The sequence below is a fragment of the Morone saxatilis genome, unplaced genomic scaffold (assembly GCF_004916995.1).
Source record: "Morone saxatilis isolate NCDOM2014 unplaced genomic scaffold, NCSU_SB_2.0 Contig22, whole genome shotgun sequence".
Classification (NCBI taxonomy): Eukaryota; Metazoa; Chordata; class Actinopteri; family Moronidae; genus Morone; species Morone saxatilis.
In genome coordinates, this window is record NW_023339785.1 from 11,936,744 (window position 1) to 11,963,724 (window position 26,981).

At 39.7% G+C, this 26,981-nt stretch overlaps 3 protein-coding genes across 3 annotated transcripts in view; all 3 read left to right on the forward strand.

The window, feature by feature from the left end:
- The window catches only part of kdrl (kinase insert domain receptor like), a 44,220-nt gene extending 33,696 nt beyond the window's left edge, over nucleotides 1–10,524 (forward strand). The window contains exons 26-30 of the mRNA XM_035669125.1: nucleotides 1,009–1,114; nucleotides 2,582–2,706; nucleotides 3,957–4,035; nucleotides 5,071–5,174; nucleotides 8,250–10,524. Of these exons, the coding sequence (XP_035525018.1) occupies nucleotides 1,009–1,114; nucleotides 2,582–2,706; nucleotides 3,957–4,035; nucleotides 5,071–5,174; nucleotides 8,250–8,433 (598 nt within the window). The 3' untranslated portion in view covers nucleotides 8,434–10,524. The remainder of the gene's footprint in view (nucleotides 1–1,008; nucleotides 1,115–2,581; nucleotides 2,707–3,956; nucleotides 4,036–5,070; nucleotides 5,175–8,249) is intronic.
- A 10,998-nt stretch (nucleotides 10,525–21,522) lies between these two features.
- cdx4 (caudal type homeobox 4) lies at nucleotides 21,523–24,778 on the forward strand. The gene is made up of 3 exons (XM_035669686.1): nucleotides 21,523–21,958; nucleotides 23,477–23,622; nucleotides 24,545–24,778. The coding sequence occupies exons 1-3, from the start codon at nucleotides 21,523–21,525 to the stop codon at nucleotides 24,776–24,778; spliced, it is 816 nt and encodes a 271-aa protein (XP_035525579.1).
- A 1,884-nt stretch (nucleotides 24,779–26,662) lies between these two features.
- chic1 (cysteine-rich hydrophobic domain 1) overlaps nucleotides 26,663–26,981 on the forward strand; it is a 5,854-nt gene continuing 5,535 nt past the window's right edge. Inside the window, exon 1 of the mRNA XM_035669189.1 lies at nucleotides 26,663–26,826. Coding sequence (XP_035525082.1) covers nucleotides 26,681–26,826 — 146 coding nt within the window. The 5' untranslated portion in view covers nucleotides 26,663–26,680. The remainder of the gene's footprint in view (nucleotides 26,827–26,981) is intronic.

A 26,981-nucleotide genomic window follows, 5' to 3' on the forward strand; every position in this document is an offset into this window, starting at 1 on the left:
CAGAACAGAATCCCCCCCTTCCTTACCAGAGACACCACAGTCCCTCTAGACCCAAAATGTGGGGGCAGGATATTTATTCTCATTACAGACCAGGCAGGAAATGTGGTTTAAATTGTGAAGTCATACAATGTGTCTACTTCCCCCCTCTCAATAATATGCATAAAGGCTGTGATCATTGCTCTCCACATCCTGTCACCGTTAGGAGGGCTACCACCTGGATGACTAAACTCTACATGTATTAACGTGGGAATCACAGCCACTGAGCTCCTTTCAGCGGGGCCTCACAACACTGAGAGGTAGAGACATATAGATGCTCTGCATAAAAACACAGATGGAGAGGAGGGGGGGGGGTCAATATTGCAGTCTTAACTTGAGATTGACTAAATATGAGGCCAAAGGGGAGTCATAATACTTCTATTTACATAAAACTTAAGATATCTATAGGGAAAGTGGTGGTTGCTGCAACAGAAACAGGATAGGGATCCATCACCCGACCAATCCCAATCAGTAACATGCTGTGAATGTAATTTGAACAGCAGCCGTGGTTTCTAAATTCCTCCACAAAATGAGACAGGCCACTGCCATTGAAACTCACACAAAGGCTCTGAGTCTTCCCACAAGGGCAGAGACGCTGACAGCTTGTCAGAGACCTGAGTGAGGCTGTGTGCTCTCACTGGTCTTCACAGCCAAGACTGAGAGAGAATCAGATACAGCCACAGAGGCTCAGGATCACCTGGAAATAGAAAACAGGGCATGTATGAATATTCTACATGACAGTCGATTTAGAGGTGAACCAGATGTGGTCGCTCAATGCAGAGAGGTTTGTGCATTAAAGATAAAAAGACAAAGGAGTACCAACCCTGAGGATAGTTGATGTTCCTCTTAAAGGTGCTTAGTCACAGTTTACAACGCATCAAGCGCAGCATTAAGAGTGTCCATCCAGTATGGTGAAGGCTTGCATGTGTCTGTCTTGCAGTTTGTGTTCAGTGCTGTATTCTTTGCCCTCAGATATCAGACCATGTTGGACTGCTGGCAGGGTGAGCCACTGGAGCGACCAACCTTCACTGAGCTGGTGGAAAGGCTGGGAGACCTGCTTCAGGCCAGTGTGCAACAGGTATGATAGACAAGATGTTTTGAAGACAAAATCCAGTCAGCGTCAGATTTGTTTCAACAGTAGCAGGAATGAATAGTTTATGATGTGCAGCTGGTGAGCTCGGGTGTGAGCCCAAACTAAAAGTGAAAAGAGATTTATGGAAATGTTGCAGAACTCTTTTGATATTAGTCACTACTATTTCTTGCGTATGAGTCACTCAAATATTCAGGAAACAGTGTTGCTGATCAGAGTTCTGCAGCCCAAAGAGAATTTAGTACTCCGTCTCGTCCAGGGGGGGTGCTCAGAGTAACTGAGAGGGGAAGTAGCACTCAACACAAACACTTGGCTCCCTTTGAAATGGCACCATTAGTCTCGTAACAGGAACCCCACTTCAAAACACACGGAAAAGCAATGTAATTGTTTGTGCAATATAATATAACATTGTCTGGTATGAATGCTGTGAAATGTCGCAACCTGTTTGTGAATTTTATAAGGCTGTCAGAAACAGCTGTTTCTTCTAATCAGGCCAACAAATATCCACTCAAGAAAAAATCTGAATTTTAATATTATGCAAGCATATTACACATAAAGGAAATAGGACCATTTACTCACATGTCAATCCGTCCTTTTCACAGCCGACATTTTGATTTGTTAGAGGTCTTCATGGCTTGGTAGGTTTTCCAAGGGTGTGTTTCAGATCAGGTGCACCCTCAAAGACCTCTGTAGCTATTCTCCATTCAAATGAGTATGAACAGTGTATTTAATGCTCTCGACATCTCCTTGAAGCACAGAATAAGTTATGATAATGTACAGTGTAACTTAATGAGCCACTGAAATTCTAAACATTTATTTGTTATAACAAAATGTTTTTGAAGAAGGTGGATTGAAAATGAAGAAAGTGGGACACGGAGCAAGCAACTACCACTGATGATAGGAAGCTGGCCAGAGTCCTAACAAGAAGAGATCATTTTCAGTCATTAGGATCTACGCCCATAGTCATGTATCCACTTCCAGCCTCTACTTCTCATCCAGATTGTGAATTACTGCAGACAGATAGGCACACAATGAAAAGGAATTATATTTCACTACTTTTGCAAAGACTACACGGTACTGTAGATTGTCCAGTGAAGTAATAAGAGATAAAGACAAGGCCACACATCACATCACATGAAAACTACAGCATGTTGCATTAGAAATGAGTCTGTGAAAGCTATATTCATGAGAAACAGTTCAGACTGGACAGAAAGAACAACACACTCTCATTAATAAAGCTATTGTTACAGTGCAGGAAGGCTGGTCACAGTCTCTGCCGTCTCCATCAACTTCATGAACATTGTATTGGATTTATTAGGTATGACCTTAATTTCTTTGGCTGCTCGCCACGACCTGTGGATGTGTGTGTTTTTATAGCGTGCACATGCCGTTGACTTAGTTAAGCCTCTGTATAAGGCTTTACTGAGTTGTTCTGTCTCTGCTTGGTTGATTTAGGAGGGGAAGCACTACATACCCATCAACACAGCCCTGCTGGCTAAGGTGGGAGACCCGTCCGCAACAGTGCCATCTGAGGAGACACCCACTCGACCTGTCTCCCACCGTGACTCAGGGAGCACCTGGTGAGAACATGGATCATTGTACTTCTGAAACTCCAATGTACAGATGTGTTGCTATATCTGTTTTACCTAGTGCTGAGTTGTTATTTAGCCAGGCAAGCAACTTGGCTCAGGGGATAGCAATGTCAATGTCAGCCCAGTTCAGTCCAGTTTGTCATCAAATGTTATACAGACATTCATAATCTAATGGCTTTGGCGATCCTCTGAATAGTGCCAATATGAGTTTTTTTTTACATTTAGACATTTAGACATCTATGGTTTTGAGTGAAATGTCTCAACAACTAATGAATATTGGTTGCCATTAATTTGGCATAGACGTTCACGTTGCTCTCAGGATGAATTATAGTTTTTATCTGGTGCCATCATCATGTATACATTTTACTTTGTCCAATATTTTGGCTGGTGACTAAATGCCTGCAAAACTAATGACCTATCGCATAATATTGTATACATTATACTTCATCATGTTAGCATTTTCATTGGTAGCTTGTTAGCTTGTTAGCATGCAGATGTTGGCATTAAACTCAAAGCATGCAATGGCTGTTATAGCTGTGGATTCAAATCTGTTACACTCCCCCATGACCCTGTTAAGACATTCAAAGGAAATAAATCACCTTATCTTAAAGACATGTAAACCTACCCATAGACTGTTAAAGGCAAACAGCGCTAAGTCTGTTTTGCAAAGGAAAACAGTTCTTTCCCACTTTGCCCTGAATAATATCCAAAACAATTCGTGTTCCTGTAGCGCTCAGACTAAACTCAACCAGGAGAACATTTAGGTCTGACCTGAGGACAATGAGAGACCTGATTTGAACATGATAAGAAATATACACAGCTTGCTGGACACAGAGCTTTCTGTATTGTGGCTCCTGTGAGGAATTTTACCAAAAACCATAGAGCCAGCTTCAAGATTTATGTGCACTTAAAATAATATTTGTTGAGCTCTTGGGTTTTCACAGGTCCTCCAAGTGTGTTTATTGAGGTGGTGTTGAAAAGAAGTAATGACAGTTACCCCTTAAGCCAAATTAAGCAGTGGTTTTAGCCTCTGAGTGTTGAAATGCAAAGTAAACAAGGTGTGTTTTCAAAGTACAATGTCATAGATGCTGCACATTGTTGATTTAAGTGATTAAGTTCCTGCGGTTTTGTTACTGAATTTTGCCTTTCAGCTCAAGTGTAATCAAAGGATTCTCTAAAGAGAAATAGAACATTTTGGGGTATTTTGGAGTCTTACCCAAAAAATATTTTCCTTCCAGGAACATCAAGATCCGTCCTGCGAGTGTGAAAACTTTTGACGAGGTTACCATGGAAAATGGGACAAATGAGAACCACAGGGTGAGTTATTTATACTGGAACTAAACCAGAAACAAACAAGCAGTCTGTGCTCTAACTTATCCTAAGCCCAGGCAATTAGTTAGAAGACAGGCATTTGACAGTTAGCTAGAAACTTCACACCGGAACATATATTATATTGTTTATAGTGGCCCAATTTTTTATTTTTAAATTTCATCCTACCTGTCAAACAGTGTGTTAAAAGTTAATAACTGTTAATTTATGTGGAGTCCCACAAGGCTCTATACTTGGTCGGATTTTATTTAGTTTGTATCTGCTTGTGAACTACCCTTTTTATGCCAGTGGCACGTCTCCTTTAGTCATGAAAATCACTGCTGCCTCGCTGCCATCAAAGACTCGATGCCCTCTAACTTTTTGCATCTGAATATTGACTTAACTGACCATTGGCAGCTAGCTTAAAACATTCAGACAGAAATCTAGTGTTGTTTTTGAATGATACTTCAACCTCAATCATCACTTTTAGAGTATTTAGAGTCTTCCTATCTACCAATCAGAAAATTAGAAATATTGCCAAAGTTACTAATGCAGCAATTGGTGTGAAATGTAGCAGCAAGACATCTTACAAGCACTAGAAATGGAAAACATATTTCTACAGTCCTGGAGGAATGACATTGGCTCCGTCCTCGTTTTAGATTTCAATTGAAGATTTGATCTCTTAACTCTTTAGGGTGTGACAGCCAAATGTTGTGTAAAGTTCCTCAGTTGAGACTCAAGACAAAGTGCTTTTAAATATTAAGTTAAAATATATAAATTAAAAGTGAACATTTCCAACGAAAATCCCACCTGTATAGACATTTTTAACCCATCACTCCACATCAATGGTTTTATATTTCAATTCATTTCACTATTTAAACATTCCCTTAAATTATTTTTCTATTTTATGCCACTGACCTGTAAAGTACTTTGTAAGAAATAAAGTTTACTCACTTAATAACATTTAGATATTTGTTTACCTCAGATAACAGAGAGGGAACTGTGACTATTGGAGTTTTATTTGGTATTTACTCTCATCATCAGGGCGGTCAGTCAGACAGCGGGATGGGCCTGTCGTCTGACAACATGCAGACTCTGAAGCGCCTCGAATCGTTGGCAGGCCGACCTCTGAGCATCATGGCTCTAGCGTACGTACACTGCACCACACAGCATCCCTGCACATCCCCTGCAAGTGACAAATCAGCACACACTGTAAAACACTGCAAAATACCTGCTTGGAAACCACCCCGCTGTGCTGGAATGTAGACGCTATAACTGTCATACACTCACACACACACAAGTTTCTTCTTCTGCCTTAAAAAGACGCCAGTGGCTACTTTATCCTTTTGTCTGAAGAAGCCATGCGGTAGGGACAGCGGCACAAAGGAGAAGTGGGAGGGAAAAAAGCTTGAAAGTGACAAACTGAAGGACTGAGCACAAAGCAAAGTGGATGCCTCACTTGAGGTTTGGCTGTTTTAAGAGCGCACACTAAAACGTCTTTGTTTTCACTAAAAGAGTCCTGAATGAGATACCTCCCAGATGGATTTAACTTATGAGTCATGGCTGTCTGGTGTAATGCAATGCTAGGTAACAAACACGCATAATCCCAAAGGAGTGACCTTGGCCTAAAGTTTGTACTCCAAAATCCTGTGGATCGTTTGATGGCTTTAAGATGTGGATCCTGCTTAGGCAAGTATATAAAACTGTCATAAAAGGAAAAAAAACACTGAGACAATATGTTCTCACTTTGGGAGTTATTTGAGGATAAAGTCAAATCTGAGTCAAATTTCTGTAAATCTCTTTCTTATGAGGGTCTCCGTAGGTGTCGTAAGGCTTACATACTCAGTTTACAGCGGCTCTGTGGCAAGGTTAATTTACAGGGTCAAACCTCTGAACTCAGTAATTACACTTTAAACCTTGTGGTATTATTCTGCTATTCCCTGCACAGTAGCAACTATTAATACTCCTACTTCAAAGTATTGTGGCTTCCATTTAAGAGATTTAAAGGAGGAACAGCAGTAAATAGTCCTAAAGCAAATCTTCATGTGTTTCCCTGGATGTTAAGTTGAAGAGGAAGGAGCGCAAACCAGTGAAAACAATATAAAAGCTCTTATAAATTATTCAGAGGGAACATGTAAACAACCGCTTGGGAAATAACTTATGAGACACACAGATTTATGACACTCTCTGAAGCACCGTAATTAATTTACAGCTCACCAAACTCAATTTTCCACAAACACCCACTCAAGGTGTCTTTTAGATCTCAGAACTTGACGTCGAAGGCTGCCAAGACTCATTACGGGTCTGCTAGTGTCATCAGGGCCTCTACGTGGAAGAAAGAACCAACAGGCGTGCAGAGAATGATCTGCATTTTGAGGGGAGGACTTCCTTGCTGGGCAACCGCTCAATCACTGCCACCTTTGAACTTAGGAGGGTTTACAAGGGCCTCCCCTGCTAACTATAATGCTGTGCTCCTTTTGTTTAGCTGAAGTCCACCTGTTGTTCCTTTGGCATTCACCACTCCTCTGGCCTGAGCATACAACACAATTTTAATTGAACAATAACTGCTAAGAACGCTGCCTCAGTCTCAGTGATTTACTACATTAGACAAAAGTGCAAAAGATAGTCCTGTTTTGTCTGAGCCACAGTCTAAACCCTAAATGTGTTCATTTTAATATTATAAGACTAAGAAAACCAGCTAACATTCACATTTGAAGCTCTACAAAAGGTATTTTTGTCCTGACTTATTTGTTTCCTGTTGCCCAATTACCAATTTTACCTGTAGCTTGGCACTGGCAACACTGTACTATTGTTAACTATTTTTGATGCCTAGTTTAACAGGTAGCTTATTCATCAGAGCGACATTCCAGTATAGTGGCGTCACCTACCCCCACTGGGTGTTAACCCTTTGGCCTCGAGAGAGGAGTTCTGGGAAACCTTAGCAACCCCAAAGACAATAAGAGGCAATTACTCATATTCTGAGCGTCAAGTGAAGCAGAAAAGCTCAGGATGATTGATTACATCATATTTGAATAGGGAGAGGTTTGTCTGATTGTAAAGCTTCACAAGAGGTGTTTCAAAATAACATCCAAACAGGCCTCTGTTGTGGTTATCAAGTCAAGTCGAGAAAGCAAAGTCTTGATAAATCTTGATATTATTATGCCATTAGAGTAATTTGAAAGCTGTTTTGATAATATAAGATATCTTTGCATTGGGGCTTTGAATATTTATCCACATACTGGGGACACAAGAATGCATTTTGAGAAAAGCCCTCAGGAAAATTTGGGTCCTCTGTTTCATTTCTTGCTCACAATATTAACTGATCATCCTGTCACACCACACTGATTCGTTCTGTGTGTGTTTTTTGTGTAAGGCTGATGGCCACATATTATTACATTGGTGCATCTCTGTTTTCATGAACAGAAAAATTAGGACAAACTGGAACTCGTGGATATTAGAGCTCTAACCAATGATGATTGTATTTAATGTGGAGATTATTTTCTTGATTAACATCTTTTGTGTATAAAATGTCATAAGTGGTGCAAAATGTCCATCAAAACCTCCCATAGCATAAAGTGACATCTTCAAAGATCATGCCCTGTCCAACCAATCCAACAAACATATTCAATTTACAGTCATACCAAATAGAGGAGCATTAAACCCTCACATTTGAGAAGCTGAAACAAATAAGTATTTGACTTTTTTGTGTAAAAAATTACTTCAAAACAAGATCATTTGATTGTCATAATAGTTGCAGATTTATTCTGTAGATCGACTAATCAACTAATTGCTAGTCTAATGGAATTGTTTTAAAATCGTTATCGTAAGAGATAAAGGGAACATTCACAATATACAAAATACAAACAGTATCCCCAACATTAATAATGTAATCCAACCCACCAGACCACCAGCCGATGACGGAAACACACAAACAAACAAAACAAACAAACACTCAGCAACAGAACAGAAGTCAGAAATGTATACATGTAATGGTGTTACACTCTCTGCTTCCATTTTCTTCTGCAAATGTCAAGAAAGGCTTCTGAACTGCATTACATTTACACATTTGTATACTCATTTTTGTTTTTCTATGGTAAGTAAATAATGAATAGGGATTTTATGTATGTGGATAGTTTCTGTGTTTTTATATTTACAACCTGTGTGTATATATATATATATATATTTGCCTGTTTTACTCATTTTGTATGTCTTTGTGTTTTCAGGATGAAGGCAGTGAGTAAGAGTAAAGAGTCTGTGCTGAGTGACACAGAGAAGGAGAAGTTCCCACCCACGGTCCCCTCTCTGGACTTCAGTCTGGATGACTCGGCCCTGGACGCCGGTCTGGAGTGTCACAGCCCGCCTCCCGACTACAACTACGTGGTGCGCTACTCCACCCCCCCTGTGTAACCTCCTGCTCTGCCCCTGGAGAATCTGACTGACAACCTCGAGGCCTTGGCTTCATTCTCCTCTGTTTAGGCTCTTATCTCTGGATGTTTTTGTAGCAAAGTTTGAGAGGAAAACAGGTGAGCGTCCTCTTAAAGTGTTTAGAAAGGACGCTCTGAAATGAATCATGAATCCACTCGACTGTAGTAATCTTCCAACTTCCAGGGCATCTGCTGTGCAACAAAAAGGAAACCTGCAGACTGTTGATTCCTTTCCAGTTTTCAGACGTAGGCTGAAGTTAATGCTGCTGGTTCGTTCCACATTCACTGTGATATATCAAACAGCTGAAAACAGGCTCAGGTATTTCTTTCATCTACTGTGAAAACAAACCACAATGATTCCAACTTTACCACAGATCAGAATAAATTACAACCTTCGATGATAAAGAAAAAGAAAAAACAAAGGACAGCTAAGTTTATATTGAGACTTTTCTGTATAAAAAGTGGAAACTGGAAAGAAAAAAGTAAAAGAGAGGTTCATTTTGTAATGTGGCTGCATCCACTCGTATGAAGGTCGGCTAAAGTTCAGGTTAGCTCAGAGCAAAAGCAGATGAACAACAATATAACAGTGATTATTAATTATGAAAAGTCTCTTATTTGAGGTGTCAGTGCTCCAGTAATTCCATAAAAATATCAGCTCAAGTAACTCAGGTTGACCCAGAATGACAGAGGAGAGGAGTGCTCTGTCATGTAGTGGTGGATGTTTTTTAAGCTCTCCAGGTTATGGAAAATCACAGGTTAATGGAGGTTAATGGAGGAAGCAGGGTAAAGCCAGACAGCTTCAGATTACCATGAAAGCAATTCAATGAAAAGTTACTGTACATGTAGATTCCTCCTCCTACCCCAGTCTGGTATTGAAGAAACTCTGTGTTATTATTGTTTGTTCAAAGTGAAAAGGAAAAAAAAAAAGGTAGAAACATGAGATTAGAACAAGACATCATCAAAAAGCACTAGTAAAATGAGTTGTGTATTTATTTAGATTGTAAACACTGTTACTTAGTAATCCACTTCTGTCTAGATTCATATTTAAAAGGTAACCAAAGCATTTTCCAGCTCAGTCTTCCTCAATTAAACATGTAATATCCCAACATTTCACTCCAGATGTATATGCTGTTCGTGCTGCTGTATAGTAAAGCTGAGGTAATGTGCTCCCGTAGAAAACACGTATGTGGATATTCTCGGTCCCTCGTCTCGTGCTAAGTGTCGGTAAAGCTTGCAGGGCAGGCTACAAAAACTGTGTGTGTGTGTGTGTGTGTGTGTGTGTGTGTGTGTGGTGGTGTGTGTGTGTGTGTGTGTGAAGTTAGCACCGGTCTGCTCTGGTCACTGTTGAATTATTTGTTAACGTGTTAAAAGAGAAAAACAGCATTTTGAGCGTTTTATTTGTCATACCAGATGTATTGAAAATACTGTGGACCAAACTTTTGTTCACGCTTGTGTTAGCGTACACACACCCTGTAGAAAAGCAGCTACCTTGTACTTGTTGATCACTAAAAAAAACAGTGTTTGTCAGTGATGTGCTGCAGTATGAAGTGAATATTTTGAACCCCTGAGTATTTCCAAATGATGGTTTTTGTTTTGCTTTTGTGGAGAGGAAGTGATTATGCACTGATACTTTATATCAAGTATAATTTTTTTTATCTAAAGGTATATTATTATGAAACAGTGTTGAGGGTCACATGTTACATAGATTTCTGATTTATTTTGCATTTTTATTTAACTCTTTAACTCTAGTACATAGTCGGAAATTAACATTTACAGTATTTGTTTTATTATTTCTTGCCAGCCTAACATCATAACAGAGTATGCTTCTTATAATTCTGTATTAAATTTTATTTTAATTACTGCTTTCACAGTACAGAACATTCAAAGGTTTCAACCTCAATGCAAAGGGGAATGTATTTTATTGCATTTCTTTATGTAACTATCAAACCATCCTCACAGCTTTTTCTGTTATGTAGTGTAACAAGTTAGTTTTGATGAAAGTAATGTTCCCCAACACTGTTAACTGAGCATATGAAGTAAATAAATGAATAAAGATCTATATATTTATACATTACTTGTAGTCTCGACTCATAATTGTTTGAAATACCTACATGAGGAAACATATTCATTCATTCTTCAGTGTGGCCCGAGGACGCTTGTACAGACACTCATGATTCCCAGAGGATGAATGCTAATGACTGATGATTCTCGGACTTGTCCTCCGCCATGAGGTTTATATTTGTGGTTTAAAGTAAAATATCTCAACAACTGGAAATTACTACAATTAAGCTAAAAGCCTCATAGGACTGTTCACCACTGTCTTTGTCTTTGGGTTAGTTTAAATTTGGTTTTATTCAAAATGACAAAAACATGTTCAGTATTTTTAACCAAGTGCCACAAGTCCAATGCACATCCTTTTCCTGATATTCTACAACAAGCAAACAGAGTTTAAAATGTAGACAGTTACCTCAGTGTGCATCTACAAACCTCTGCTGCCAATAAAATAAAACCCACAGTATGACTGATGATCTGCTTGAAATCAGTGAACCCAACCTTTTTGTCCTTTCTGAAGTTATTAGTACCTTATTACAGGTTGCATTGCCAGCAGGACAACCAAAAGAATGCGGTTCCTTTCACAGGTTTTTACATTTCAATAGTTTTCAGAGGCTTGACGTAGTAAAACTATCCAGTAGTTCACAATTAAAACAAAATTAAAACCGAAAGAAAAATAGTTTGTGTTGCAAGAATGTTTTTCCCCTTTTTCCCATGCACATTATCTTATGACTCTTCAGCATTTATTCTGCAATCCCTTAGAGGGCCCCAACCCTCTTGTTGGGAACCACTAGCACAAGTGTGGAAGTGTGACCGGAAGCTTCAGACTATTCTTAACTCCAATCAAGTTCACAGAACGCTCCTTAATTATTCCCTTTTGAGTTCTCAAACCTTAATGAAAAGGTCTGTTTGAACTGGACCAAGCCTCTAGTGTGCAGCTCCTCTGCTGCTCCTTGGACTGTGAGAGACTCACTTCCTCCGCCAGGACAAGGTGTCGGCAGCCTGTCTGCCAATGCCCCTCCGGGCAGGAAAGGAAGGAACTCTTAATCATCCTGGTCACGACCGGAGGACGCCACACACGGGGCTTCCTATGGGGGTGCAGTGCCCCTGCCTACCGGCACTGGGTGTGTCAGAGTGGACCACACGCCACAGGACAGGTTGGGCCCTCGACTGTCTCCACTTGTCCTCATAGGATTTACTGTGTTTACTGTAAGGTGAGCACTCAAACATTACACCCTAACACATATCAACAACCTCCGCCTATTTCCAGAATATTAGTAACAAACAAACAAGGGAAGGATGTTGGGGGGGAGGTATTCTTCACTGTCATGTTTTTTTTCTCTCTTGGTAACAAACAGGGTTTATATCTACACCTACACAGTATTTTTCCACACAGGCAGAGGTATGAGGACTGGCCTTTCCTGAGGGACCACTGCGCCTGGGAGCAGCTCTGTGACTGAGTGAAAACACTGCAGAGAGTTCATTAAACTTCTGCTTCATTAAAAATCAGAGATAATATTGTGTACTGATAACTTGAATCTGTAAAGAAACTATAGCTGTCAAATGTAGTAAAGAGTACAATATTTCCCTCTGAAATGCAGTGAAATATAAGTATTGAGTTGCATAAAATGGAAATACTTGAACTTAAGTTCAGTACTTCGTTACTTTCCATGACTGCTCATATCAGTAAATAAAATATAACGAAGAAATCATATTTATTAAATCAAACCATCTGTACATCACCTCTGCTATTTTGCATGTATTTTCTCTTTTTAATTAATCAATTCATCTCTGTTACTCTCCTTGGGTACATAAAATATATCATTTAAGAGTATTAGTAGTAGTAGGACAGTAACGCAAAGAGGGAATTCCATATTAAAAAGAAAGACACACAAGGCATTAGAGTATTGTTTCAAGACTTGAAACAAGAGTCTGTGTTATAAATAGCACGGCGTCACCAGACGTTTTTTAAAACTGCAACACCATGACTACGTAACTCATCAGAAATTATCAGAAGTATTACTAATAAAACATGTGAGGCTATAAATCTGTCACCAGAAGAGTCAGGAGCAGGATATGAGTCTAGGTGGAATGTGAAAAATATTGCGAAATCTTTTGACACCAAACACAAACCTTTAAGACTTTTGTTTGTTTTTAATTAGACAGACCGAAGTAAAAAATCACCCATTTGGATTTTGTAGTCTGTGCAACATATGACACCTTCTATCCATAGACTCTCAGTTTGGATGAGGAAAAACTACACAAACCTCAGGAAGAGCAACGGAGGAGAAATCTCTTTGTCTTCAAGATTAGTCAGTCATGACTTTTAGTTACAGGCAAAGAAGGTATAACAATCAGAAACATTCAAGTACCACAGTCTGTTTTTGTTTCCCATTTAACCTCTACATTTATGAAAATGTCCTCTCCCCTCCTTGAACTCTTCCACAGATCCTTCCCAAAGCAAATAGAGCTGCAAAACATGCCATTATTCATTGAAAAAGAGGCGTTAATTAATTCAGGAAACCTCTGAAACTACGCCAAACAACACCCAACTGAATCTGCGCAGCTTGAAATCCTATCATACACTGATTTGGGGGCCGCTGACCAAACAACACAAAGCCCCCCCTCCTCCCCATATGAATGGACATACAATGCTATTCCCAGACCCCTGCCCAAGAAGGTGAATGGTGGGTAGGCCACATCTGCGCCTCTCACCTAAATGTACAACAATGAGCCGGATACTGTCCCCTTAAAATACCTAACTTCGGTCCACCTTTACCAAGTAAAAAGCAGAGCCAACAACACATACAGCTAAATAAAGACGCTTCTATAATAGGCTTCGACACCAGTGTAGTTCAGAGGGCAAAGGGGCAAAAACAAACATCAGATCAGCAACAGGTTGATATCTCTATGTCTTGTGAATGTCAGACATGATGACGGTGCTAAAGGCAAAACAAGTAAGTGAGTAAAATATGATTAGGATTCTGTCACTATCAGATAATATAATGTTTAGCATTAACATTTGCTAATTAGCACTAAACACAAGATACAGCTGAGGTTGATGGGAAGGTCATTAGTTTTGCATCTATGTTTTAATTAGTGTATAATCACCTGAGAATAAGAATCATTGTGTTTCTGTTACCTTAGAATGAGTAATTTTTATCTACAAAGGGGAGCAGGTCCTCTTCTATAGAGGTCGCCATGTTGAACCACCATGTTTCTACAAAAGACCAGAACAGACAAACCAAACACCGGCTCTAGACATAGCACACAGCCACTGTGTCAGTTGGTAGCAATCTGCATATTTCACTGCTAGATGCCACTAAATCATACACACTGGTCCTTTAATAAATGATTTAACAGTTAATAACTTATCAAAATATTTGTCGATTCATTTTCTGTCAAGTAACAGACTAATCAAATAACAGATGAAGCGTAATTTAGTTGACTGATATTGAATGGAAATTGATAATATGTAGTTAAGAAGCTGTAGAAAAAAACCGAGGGACGAAGAACGACGGCAAGTTTTGGAATCCTGAAGGTACATCTGATAGTTAAAGAAAAGTTTGGTGCAATATTACTATACTACCTATAATATTAAGTAATATAAAAGGAGTGGGTACTTCACTATGTTAAAAAGGTACAGTATGTTCGTCTGTGTGTCCTTGATTCTGTACCTTAAGGCCACATTGTGCTGACACAAGTCCTGCGTCAAATTTGTGCTTTTAAACTTAATGTCAGATGAAGCCTCTCTGTGGCTCAAATTTATGTTTTGTAACTGCACTATCCTCAGTTCACACCCCGACTTCCCCCCTCCCCTCATCTATCCTGTCACTCTCAACTGCACAAATCACATAAAGACAGAGAATGTCCATGAAATAACAAAAACAAATAATGGCTTAATTGTAGCATGTCGCAACGGTTGACACATGATAGACACATGATGAACTTCCTGTTAGAGAAAGACGGAAGACGCATCAGAGAGTGCTTGAACATATTCTCTTCTATGGCTTCGTGGAAGAAATACTGGCCACTCTTTTTTAGTGATGAATTCCAGCGCTATTTTTAGCACATAGCACATACAGTCTTCTCCTTATTTGCAGAGCATCCCTCTCCTCAGTGTGTATGTGTGTGTGCGCAGCGTCGTTTCCCAACAATCCCTCATTTCTTCTCAGTGAAAGATTGCCAGGGCTTAACTCTACACAACACCCTTCACACGTTCTGCAGTGATGAGCCTCATGGGAGGGTAAAAAGAGGCATGATGTCACTTCCAACCAATAATAATGATCCTGCATCACTGCTATCCTCCCTGTCTCTGGGTTGCCTAGCAACACCACAGCTTTCCCCCATAAGAGCTTCNNGAAGACACAAACCAAACACTGGCTATATATAAGGCCTTTCATGTTTTTCCAGAGTTTCGCAGCCACTGTAGTTTCCTGCACACTTCACAGCCGGTTCTCAAATACAGACACGAGTGGTGTTCAGTTAATTGCAATCTGCAACTTCACTACTAGATGCCACTAAATCCTACACAGTGGTCCTTTAATTACATCAAGAACAATCTGGTAACTCCACCTGTTAACACCGACTGTGTATTTATTTGGGGGGGATGATTCATGAGGATCTGTGATGTTGCTGAAGTTTCAAGAACTTTAAACTCACTTCAGGAAATTAAAAAGTGGTATTTAATTCTGGCCGTGCCTCTCATGTGTTGTGAATTAATAAGAACAATCCGAAACAATTCAAACATAATTTTTTATTTTATTTTTTTACTGGATCTCTCAAAAACATCAGAAAGCTTATATTGTTGGCCTGAATTTAAATTTGACAGGCTGGCATGCCTGTGGAGTAAAAGAAAAAAATATTGCGCAATGTTAACTTTATTTATAGCATGTGTTTTCCTTCTGTCCTTCCCTGTTTGTTTACTGATGACAAACAGAAAGCAGACTTATATCAGATAAGACCTCCGATCACCTCCTGCTTCCAATGTGGTTCAGTAATAACTCAAGCTGCACAGAGCCAACATATATCTGATCGGGAATTGCCTGACTTCAAATTGTTTCCAGAGCAATGCAACAAAACTATGTCAGCCCTGCACCCTCTGGAGCCTTCAGATTCATCAATGCCCATTCAAAGGCAGAAGTGCAGTGAAACCAGCTCACAAACTTGACCCCATTGTTTACCTCTCTGGCAGGGGTAAGGGATGCATAGTGCTCGTACACTAAAGGGGCCTGGGTAAAAATGCTGGCATAATTAATGTGAACATGGTGGGGTTTTGCAGTTCATATGCATGTTTTTCATCTTAATCCCTTTTCTATCCGATGCAGCGCTGCCGGGCTTCTGTATGGTCACCCTGAGGCTCTGTGGCTGCTTTGGGTGAACTGAACTCCCTTCGATGAGTCCAAATGTGGGACACCAGAACCTCCTGTTTGCTGCCAGCAACAGTTTGCAAATGTGCTGTGCCCGGCACTGGTCTCCTCTCTGTCGCATGTTGTGGCTTCACTTACCACACATCCCAGACAAAAGAATATGAAATCCCCAAATTGTTTTCTCCCTGCATTCAAGTTTCTGCTGTATCAACCAGAATTGTAGGTTGTTTGTTTTCATGGCACAAACTTTGCAGTGAGTCAGTGAGTCCACCACTTTGATCCAGACTGTAATATCTCAAGAACCATTAGATGGATTGCTGTGAAATTTGGTGCAGGTCTCCACTGGGCCAAGACTGACTTTGGTGGTCCTGATTTTTCCTCTAGCACCATGAGTTTGCCGTTTGTGGGTTATTGTGAAACATCTCAGCAACTATTAGATGGACAAATGGATTGTTGTGATATTTGTCACACACACTCATCCCCCCAAGATGATATCTCAATAAATATCAGCAAAACTAATAACATTCCCATCAGCCTCGGCTGTGATTTGTGTGGCTTCTTAGCATATGTCAATATGCCAACACTGCAAACTAAGATGGTGAACCTGGTAAAGACTATAACTGCTTTGAATCTGCATGTTAGCGTGCTAATGTTAAAGCACAGTTGTGCCTGTATTGTATAGCCTCACAGAGTTGCTGGCACGGCTGCACACTCTCATAATCTATCCACTGGTGCATATTAAGACTTCCCAAAAAGTGAGAAATAACAAAAAGATCAAAGCCTACTTTAATCTTTTTGAGATGCCTTTATTTTTTAAACTTTTTTTTGCAGAAGAAAAAACCTCCAAATCACCTGAATTTCTCGACACGCCTGCTTCCAGGATGTAGAAAATGTTCTCAAATTATTAACATCTATTTTTGTCATATCCTGAACAAATTAACCAAAATACTCAAGAACATGACTTGACATGACTGTTTGCAGTATCCTGCTTTACATATGTTTTACATTAGAGATGACAAACGAAGGATCGGTGCCTGTGTGTCAGCCATGCAGGCAGTTTCTCTAAAAATAGTAGCAGATGGTCTTGTTTTACCTCTCCTCCTGCAGAGAAACGCTGTGGCCACTTCAATAACATCAATGAAGTTATGCAACAAACTAAATTCTTGGGCTGTTTCACCACTGACTGTCACTGACCTGATAGATACACACTGTGCTGAGCTCAGGGAAAGAAGGGACTTTTGTTACTCAGTGTTTGCACATTTGTCAACACTCAGAGAAAGATACTGAGTGGGTTTAGCTACATCTGTTGTGGTACGCGGGAATGCAAAACCAATCCCTGGAGTAATTTTAATGACTAATTTGCAGAGCAGTCAAGAAAGGATGGACTTTTAAGACAAATCAGATGAAAGAGAGAAGTCTTTAATTAAAAAATGGAAATCTGAACATCAACAGTGCCATGACAACAATTTAACTGATTGCTTGTGATGTCAATCTGACTGTAAGTCTGTGCTTTTTCATGGCTTATACAATTTGTCTAAAGTTTTACTGTCAAACTGGTATTACAGTGCAGTGTAGAAGCCAGAAAACCCCACATCCTGGATACTATCACACTCACCTTGTCAGTCTTTTGCCAAGCAGCTCTTTAGTACTGAGCTGTACATCTGTGCAACTTCACAGACTGTGAGGAGGAAAAAAACTCAGCTGATGGCTGTGTGTGTAGATATGATATTTAACTATATATACATGTTTAAATATAAAGGGGTTCCCAAATGTTTAAATGCCAAGGACCGCCACAATAGGTGCACATTAGACCACTGATTCACAATTAGAATGGATAAATTACAATCAATCAAAACGGTCAACCCTATTTCTATACGTAATGTAAAACTAACTCAATGGTGCCATCTAGTGACAATACATACAGTTTGTTCATGGAGGGTATTTACTGTACTTGAGCCAAAGGCAACACAGACAGGAGTTTACATTAAACACTGAATTTAAAAAAGACTGAGATTTTGTAAATAAATCCCAGTATTGAATCAGCAAGTTACAGAGAACTGAAGATTTCTGGAGTTTTTTCCATTTTCTGCTTCTTTATACTTTTTCTCCACCACAGCTCTGAGGCAAATACTTCATATTTTACTGCACTAAATGTATTTGATAACTTTAGTTACTAGTTACTTGTGAACGCATGAACATATTAATGTCTCAATAATTTCAGTCCAATAAAATACCACATTATGCCATAATGATACATGAACATGTTTTCTTAATCACTCTGCATTGTGTGGATGTGAGATCTCACACAAAAGGTCTGACAGATTTAGTAATTTAATGAAACTTTATCCTGAGGAGAAAGAAACATTTAAGGATGTTTTTTAAAGACTGGATGTAAGTTATGTGCAACTAATTAAAGAAGAAAGGTTATGTTCAGATGGACCGGTCAGGAAAACTGTTTGTAATTTGTTACGTAAAATCAGTGGATTTCCACCTGATGTAGAGTTTATGGGATTATTACAGTAACCTTTTGGTGTACAACATGGTATATGTCATTACAGTGAATGTTCTTTGTTGGTGGAGCCTGCCCTCTTGTGGCAAATAGTCAGGTGGGTGGTCAGCAGTGATCTTTTACTTAGGCAAAAGTAACAACACTACCGTGTACAAATACTTTCCTGCATTCAGAAATGTACTTACAGTTTTTCTCATTTGCTTTGGTTAAATTCGTGAATGAGAACTGTTTGTTGTTCACACAACAGATTTGAATTTTCCTTCATTCAAGCAAATTGCCTGAATAAAGAGTGAGTACAATGATCAATACTGATGAGTTGATTCTAGGTGAACTTATCTAACTCTTAACATTTGTCTTAACATTCTTTCATTGTTTGAACCATCACATGCAAAATTATCCATTCAGTTGGAACATGGACTGTTTGTGATCTCTGCTAAAGTGAAAAATCAGCTGCCATGTGAGGAGGTATAATTTGTAGTTTTTTTTTTTTACTGAACTACCTTTTTTAACTTAGTTTTTCATTGTTGTTATTTTTTTTGTAGATTTCATTTTGTGGCATATTTCTTTGTTCATTGTTTATGACCTAATATTAAAGATCAAATGTGATTGTTCTGTTCACCGTACATGTAACAGTTTGCTAAAGAAAAAGCATTCAAATGTGCCTTTTCTGTTTACTACAATATTGTACATTTACTTCTCCCAGTAAACTTTTATTGAAATCTGAATGTAAAAGCTCAGTGTGATACACAAAAGCATTCAGCTAGACAGAACGGACATTCTTGTCTCATACAATGAGCAGTCAACAAACAACTAGAACAAAACGAGACAAAACATTTTCCGGCTTGACTGTCATGGTGAAAAAACATCTAAATATTTGGACCAGTACGACTCACACGATGACAGAACAACTTTTCATTCTGGTGGCCAACACATTAACTAGGTTTTGAAGTATGAATGAAAGATTTTTGGTGAGTTACTTACTACCATTTGCAGACTTGCAAAAGAGTTGTGATGACCCATGGAACAGCTGTGACAGTTACTTACAATAGTACAAGTACTTACAGTTTACATACTGTTAAGAGAGAAAAATCAAGTACAATTACCTAAAAAGTGTGTTTAAGTGCAGTACCTGTGTAGTCTAAATGTTGTCACTAAGTTTCCAGCAGTGCTGAGCAGACACATTTCACCAGTGACTAGTTTAATTACAGCAGCTGTAGTTCTGCAGAGATCCACAAGAGGGCCGCAGTCAGTTTGGATAATCAATCTACACACTGTGGAAACTATAGGACAGAACAAAGTAGCCGCAGTGTGAATACAGTACAATGTAGTGATGTGACCTAGTCTAGATGACAACTCACTGTTCATTCAAGTAAACTTGTCTGCTGGATGTAGTCTTAAAATCCAGAAATATCATGTAAATCCCACTGAAGTGATTTAGGGAGTCAGTTCTTCTTAAAAGGCCTGACCTCACAACTTTGTGCATGAAGTCTTTATGACCACAATCCCTATGAGACGTTTTTAAGTGATACAAATATACAGGTTCCTTTAAGAGGAAATGCACTGATTTATTCTTTTGTGACAGACAGACAGATATATTTATCTATTTATTTATAGTGGTGGTTGTGACAGGCTGCACCACAGCGTTAAGCCTCTGCTAAAGCCACCAAAAATCCAGGAAGCTGAACTGTGCACAAATCAGAGAGCTGACTGGCCGTGGACTGTCAGAGGCCACCTCGATTAGACTGTCTCATAAATATTTTGCGGTCAATAAACAGATGCTTCAGAGTCTTCCATCAGTATTTATGACTTTGCGCAGGACTTTTATACAAGCCAATTAGCCAGCTCTTCTAAAAAGGCCCCGTGGCACCTGCCAATTTACAGTAATCAGAAAAACACCAAGATATTATATGAAATGAAATATGAGTATAAGAAGTAGTATGTGCCCTTCAAACTGGAAGAGGACAGCTTGAGCCTAAAATTGAGTTCTGGATAGAAAATAGTAGTAAAATGATTCTTAAACATGTCTGACATTTTCAGATTTATGCTCATTGACTTTGTTGTTTCATCAAATGAATTAACCCGTTGGCCTAAAAGCATGAATGTGCAGCAGAGTAGATGGCAATATGGAAACTTTTTAAGGAACTGAGTGACTGCGTTAAAATGCGGTTTTACCATAAAACTTAGTTCCCTGAGACGTGTTAGACATGATCACATAAAATGAAACTCACTGTAATTTCAGGGGACAGCGTTGACTGGTGTGTGGAGGGCTGATGTTTGTCACAGAGGGGGTTGTTGGAGTTTCCTTGTAACCGGAATTAGCTGTGAAGTGCGACCTTGAGGTGTGAACACGGAATACGAAAGGTCCGGCTTGCTTCAAGAGAAAGTCTCTCATACTTTGCACCTCGTTTGCAAGTGAATATCTTAACAAATAAAATGAGATTTACGCGTGAAGCGTGGTTGGAAGCTGGCAAACTGCCCTTATAACAGGTTTGTAACCCAGAAACATCTGAACGTGCTGGAGGTTCTGGGTTTAGTTTGGAAAGATAAAACTCCGGGTATACTGGCAAAATAAAGTGCTACCTGTATTTAATCACGACAGACTCAATTAATTGTCAGTAGAAAGTGAATGCTTGTAACAAGTCCTATAAAATAAAATATATCTGCGCGCAATTACGCACAGGCCTTTTTTTGCTCTATGCGTTTGTGGACGTGTTGTCTCGGTTTATTGCCGGTTCGTGCAGCTGATAGGCCGCAGTGTTAATGTATTCATGGGGAGGAGAACTCGTGCTCAGGATAGGCCCACTGTCAGGTGATGACGCGCTGCAGGACAGGCGCAAGGGGACAGCTGGGCCGGCAGCACCGGCCTCTCGCATTTGAATGCAAATCTCCAAGAGTTGAGGAGTTGGCTGACGTCAGGCAGGCCTTAGTATACCTTTACCATCTTGTCAACAGAGACACATCATGTGAGACTGGAGACAGACTGGAACTACGTCGCATTTCACACTGGGAACCCATTTGGACTATATAAACAGCAGAAGGATTGTTTGCAACAACAGTTTCAGCGCAACAATGTCGCCTTAAAATAGGCCACATCATCCCCTTTGTTGCTTTTTGGTATATTTAATTGTTTTTTGTACAAATCATGTATGTGGGATACCTTCTGGATAAAGAAAGCGGCATGTATCACCAAGGTCCAGTGAGAAGATCAAGCATCAATCTGCCTCCACAGAACTTTGTTTCTACACCACAGTACCCAGACTTTACTGGATACCATCATGTGCCAAACATGGATACGCACGCACAGTCTGCGGGGAGTTGGGGACCGTCATATGGCGCTCCACGGGAGGACTGGGGTGCTTATAGTTTGGGACCACCTAATACCATTCCTACACCCATGAACAACTCATCTCCTGCACAGGTTCCTTACTGCTCTTCTGAGTACAGTCATATGCATCCTCCAGGGTCTGCGGTGTTACAGCCGCCGCCGGACAACGTTACTGTTGCACAACTTTCTCCTGATAGAGAAAGACGCAATTCATTCCAATGGATGAGTAAAACTGCGCAATCATCTTCTACGGGTAAGTTCATGATCTAAAACACTGTGCCAAAATTATGTTATTCGATTCTGTATTTATTTCCTTTCTGTGCAACGAAAAGCTGCAGTAAGTAATCGCGCACTCAAGAAATTGCCTGCACGGTTTAACGCAGACATTTTAAATATATTTTTTGGCAGTCCATGTCATTTCAAATTAAAGTCCCCATCGAATTTGATGTGTTTAATTTAAAACAAATGCTAAGCATCAAGAAGTCCAATTTATTGTGAGAAAGTGCATAAGAACTGGACAGAAATGGAACAATCTAAAGGAAACTCTGGTGACACTTCCCTCATGCGGGTTGCTCACATTTAGGCTAATAACAGTGTAAAATGTTAACAGAACGAGGATAATTACAGGCTATAACTGAATAGACTTCTGTGGAATAATAATAACGAATTACATCAGACAGAATCGGTCAAACGTGTCCATAAGTATTTTCCATATCTCATAACTTTTAATGTGAAACTGGACTGAAGGCCAACAGCTCAGTCTACTGTATCCTCTCCTGTGGTGGAAATAAAAAAAAAAGGTGTGAGGAACCGGCGCCAGGCCCAGTTGTGATGTTAATGTCATTATTCCTGGAGATCTGAGGACTACTTCCCTGTCACATTGTTGGGTGTTTTGAGTGTTATCCGTCATATCCAGGCGGTGGCCTTTGCTTTCAACACCTCTCCACTTTGATATGCACCAACCTTCCCTTCCTCTCCGAGTTATATTGCCGGAAAGAGTGATGTTTTTCACAGCCAGTGTCTCCAACGTGGAGTGGATACATACTGAAGGCCTTTACAGTAGCGTGGATTACTCTTTCAGATCGAATATTGTTTTTAAATTGTGAGGGAATAAAACAACCACCTTTGTTACACTAACTTACATTCGTTACATTCATTTTGCTTACAGCTCAGTGCAGGAATATGGGTGTCTGTCACATTTTTGTTCAATTTGTCAGCCATTTGTTTTCAACCTTACATACATTAAAAGGTAACAAGCACTCGGGGCGCCCTGGTAGCTCACCTGGAGAGCACCGTGTGCCGGGGCTGGGTGCTCGCTGTGGCCCTTGGCCCCTCTGTCAATCTCTAAACTGTCCTGTCTACTAAATAAGAAGAAAACCCACAAAAATATATTAAAAAGTTAACATGCACTCCTATAAAAACAGTAAAACAAGCCCTAACAGTTTGAAACCAGCCCTCATGCTGCCTGGTTGGTGTTGGAGTAGAGCGCATTAATTCTATACAAAGGCTTTTCTTATCTCTCGTGTTTCTTTTCAACTTGTCAGTGGAGGATCTGACTGTTGGCTGTTTGAAACTCACTGTACTACACTTGTCATCAAAGCAATCTGTAGCCAAAGCTAAGAGATGTGGATTTAAGGAGCAGCTAATTAAGATGCTATGTGCAGATAGGCCGGTCCTGGCATGCAGCCTGCTCGGTGTAAATCTTCCAGTTTAACCACCTGGCTGCTAAAATCCTAACGCTGTGTGTGTTTGTTTCTTGTCGCCTTCGCAGGTAAAACAAGAACGAAGGAGAAATACAGGGTAGTTTACACAGACCACCAGAGACTGGAGCTGGAGAAAGAGTTTCATTTCAACAGATACATCACCATCAGGAGGAAGTCTGAGCTGGCTGTCAACCTCGGTCTGTCGGAAAGACAGGTATGTTATTTTATTATTACAGTGAAATACTTCAGCCTGGTTTGTTTTCATATACTACTGCAATGGTTGGGTGTCTAAATAATATTATAGAGTGTGGACTAGATGTCTAAGTGTCCTCAGATAACCTCTGTTATGATTTGGCGCTATATACAGTATATGCACACATATGTACTGTAGGATTCATGGACATCACAATGAGTATACAAAATGTCAATTTATTAATGTTTTTAATGTCAAAATATTCTACACAAAATTCTCTTCATATTTACATTCATGAGACAGAAAGAGACAGATATATATTTGCCTCTGACATATTTAAATATAAGATATATAAGATACACTAACCCCTGATATATTGTCTTTAGTTTTTAGTCAATAATTATTCTATGTTTGATAATTAAATCATAAAATACATCCTTAAATTCTGATATTTCAAAATATATGTTCATGGTGCATACAAAGGTTATTTTCAAACAATCTGAAATAATGGAAATGTATTCATGAAGCTAGACCTATATTCATCATTCTTATTTATTTTAAATGTCCTATTACTCTGTAAATAGGTATTGTATTTTATTTTAGCAAGAAATGACAGAGAGATTAAATGAGGTAGTTCAGACCCTCCCAGAATGTATTTAATGTTTATTATTGTTGTTAGTTATTTTTTTAAATATACTACCTAGGTTTATTTTTTTTTATTTTATTTAAATTACAAAGGGCTGGCATGGAGATTTAAGGAGGCAGCTTAGACCCCAATATATATATTAAAAGTTCATTATTCTTATTATTTTCTCCACATTTCCTATCGAGGCTTAGCTCTATATCTTTTCATTTTATTATTTAAAGATATCATGGAGGTAAAATGAGGTAACCTACATCCAATAATATGTATTTAACTTCATTTTCTTTTCTCCCTTTTCAGGTGAAAATCTGGTTTCAGAACCGCAGAGCCAAAGAGAGGAAACTGATCAAGAAGAAGCTGGGTCAGTCTGACGGCAGCGGGGGGTCTGTGCACAGTGACCCGGGCTCAGTGAGCCCTCTGCCGGTGCCGGGGTCCCTCAGTCCCACAGACATCCACGGCTCTCTGTACCCTCCTCAGGGAATGAACACCTTGCCATCTATCAGGAATATACAGCAAGTGACTGTGACTCAGTAGTTCACCCTCTGGACCATCAAACATAACTGAGCACTCCGACACGCTGACAGAGGATCTGAACTCACGTACTGAAGCACAAAGCTGTGGATAAAGATTTGATTTATAGCAACGAAATGCTGGAGGCTCTTGAAATATTGCTTTTTATAGAATAGTTCTAATAACGTGGGGATGAAAAAAACCGAAAAAATCGACGTGTTTCAAACTTAAAAGCTTTAAATTGTTTGTGAGTTAATAAGATATAAATATCCTTTTTTTGTATGTGATGAAGTGTATGTGAATAAAATGAGACTTCAGGGACATTTTAATGACGTTTTAAACTGGATTGTATGTAGCTCCTGCCACACTGGACAAACTGCTTTGACTTGACAAATCATTCACACAGGTTCAGCACAATTTTAATGATACGGGTCGTTTGATGGCAACGCTCAAAATGTAAATAAAATGTTTTTTTTGCAGTAAAACCTGTCATTTCTCTTATTTCCGAATTTGACAAAGTTTGGATAACAACTGCATCAAGATGTGTATCTGAAATGCGCCCATGCATGTATATGGTATTCACCAGCAGACCGACAGATAAATGTACCTACAACCTGCATCCTCCACTACTGGCTGACATCTCAATATCGATTTTATTCTTTTACTTATTCAAAATCCTACTCCTACAAATATTATTAAAATGTATGCTACACTCAGCATACAGGCCTACTTAACAGAAATAGATCTTTATATACAGCAATGGGCATAGTGTTAACAATGCATCTACTTCTAATGTGGACTAATTTAGACCAAATAGGCAAATGGGCTCTTTTCCAAAGCCTGAGCATTAATAGACTGAGTCATCTTGCAGAAAAATACACAGTCCAATACATACTTCAGAACAAACTGAAATCACCTCACTACCTGTGACTGGTGACACTGTCCACAAATGAATATAGCAATTAAAATGATGGGGTTTCAGTTTCACTGCTCTGTTTAACACTTGACATATTCCACTTCCTTATCTAACTCTTGTTTTTAGGCAATATGGCGGCCTATAGGTCATCACCAGGCGCACTTTCAGTTTTAACTTGCAGGTTAAAAGCATTTCAGCATGAAGGTTGTGCAGGTTCCTGCGTTAATTAGTTAAAGTGAGATGTGAATTGTCATGTGGCTAGACTGGTTATTTTCCTGACTTTGACCACGTCTGAAGAGGTTGATTGATTATCCCTGATGCAAACAGCACAACCTATACTGTTAAACACAGTATTCATAATAACTGCTTATAAGCAGTTATTAACCACCATGGGTCTGATAGATAATATATCTGCCATGTCCAGCAGTGTAGTGCAGGTATACAGAGTATAACCATACACTTATTTTCCACTCAGCACTTCTTAATCTCCTCTGGTGAGTTTTATTCAGTGGTGTTCTGCGAGCTGATTGTTGTTGGTATGACATAGTTGTCTAATGTTTACGAGTGGACGGTGTAAAGGAATACTTCACTCAAAATGCACAATTGTGAGTCAGTAATGATTGCCAAACCTGCATCTCTTCTATGGCTAATGTTAATTTCGACCCTTACTCGCGGAAGTAAGTAGAAGAAGAAGTAGCAGAAGTTAAGTGACAATGTCCAAATACTCCTGGCCCATGTTTGGGTGAGTTAAATATGTTACAGTAGTCTTACACGTCGCAGTTTACAGCCCAGGGTGTTTATCCATTGCCGGACGGACCACTGTACATGTTGGAGCATACATTAGCTCTACACCACAGGTCGTGTGTCACTTATGGTGCTTTTATTGATGGTTTCCAGCTCTGAGCTCAGCGGGGGCGCGGACGATCGCTCTTCACCAACTCCAGCTCTGCGCGCTCCCTCCCGCGCTCGCTCGCTCCCGCTTCCCCGTGCGCGGCCCCGCGGGAGACGTCATGAGCGTCTTACTACCCAACATGGCGGACTTTGATACCATTTATGAGTTGGAAGACGAAGAGGATGAGCACGTAGTGAGCGAGGAACACTTGCCCAGATACTGTCCGGAGCCCGTGGTGATGCGAGGGGCCGGACACATCACAGTGTAAGCAGAGCCGCGTCCGTCGCTGCGGTCCGTCCCGGTGTCGCTGTGTTTGTTTTGGTTTCTTCATCTTTAGCATGTGTGTAGCTGCTGCTAGCCTGTTAGCTCAACGCAAAAACAACTAACAGTTAGTCGTGTGTTTTACCGAGGGGGAGAGG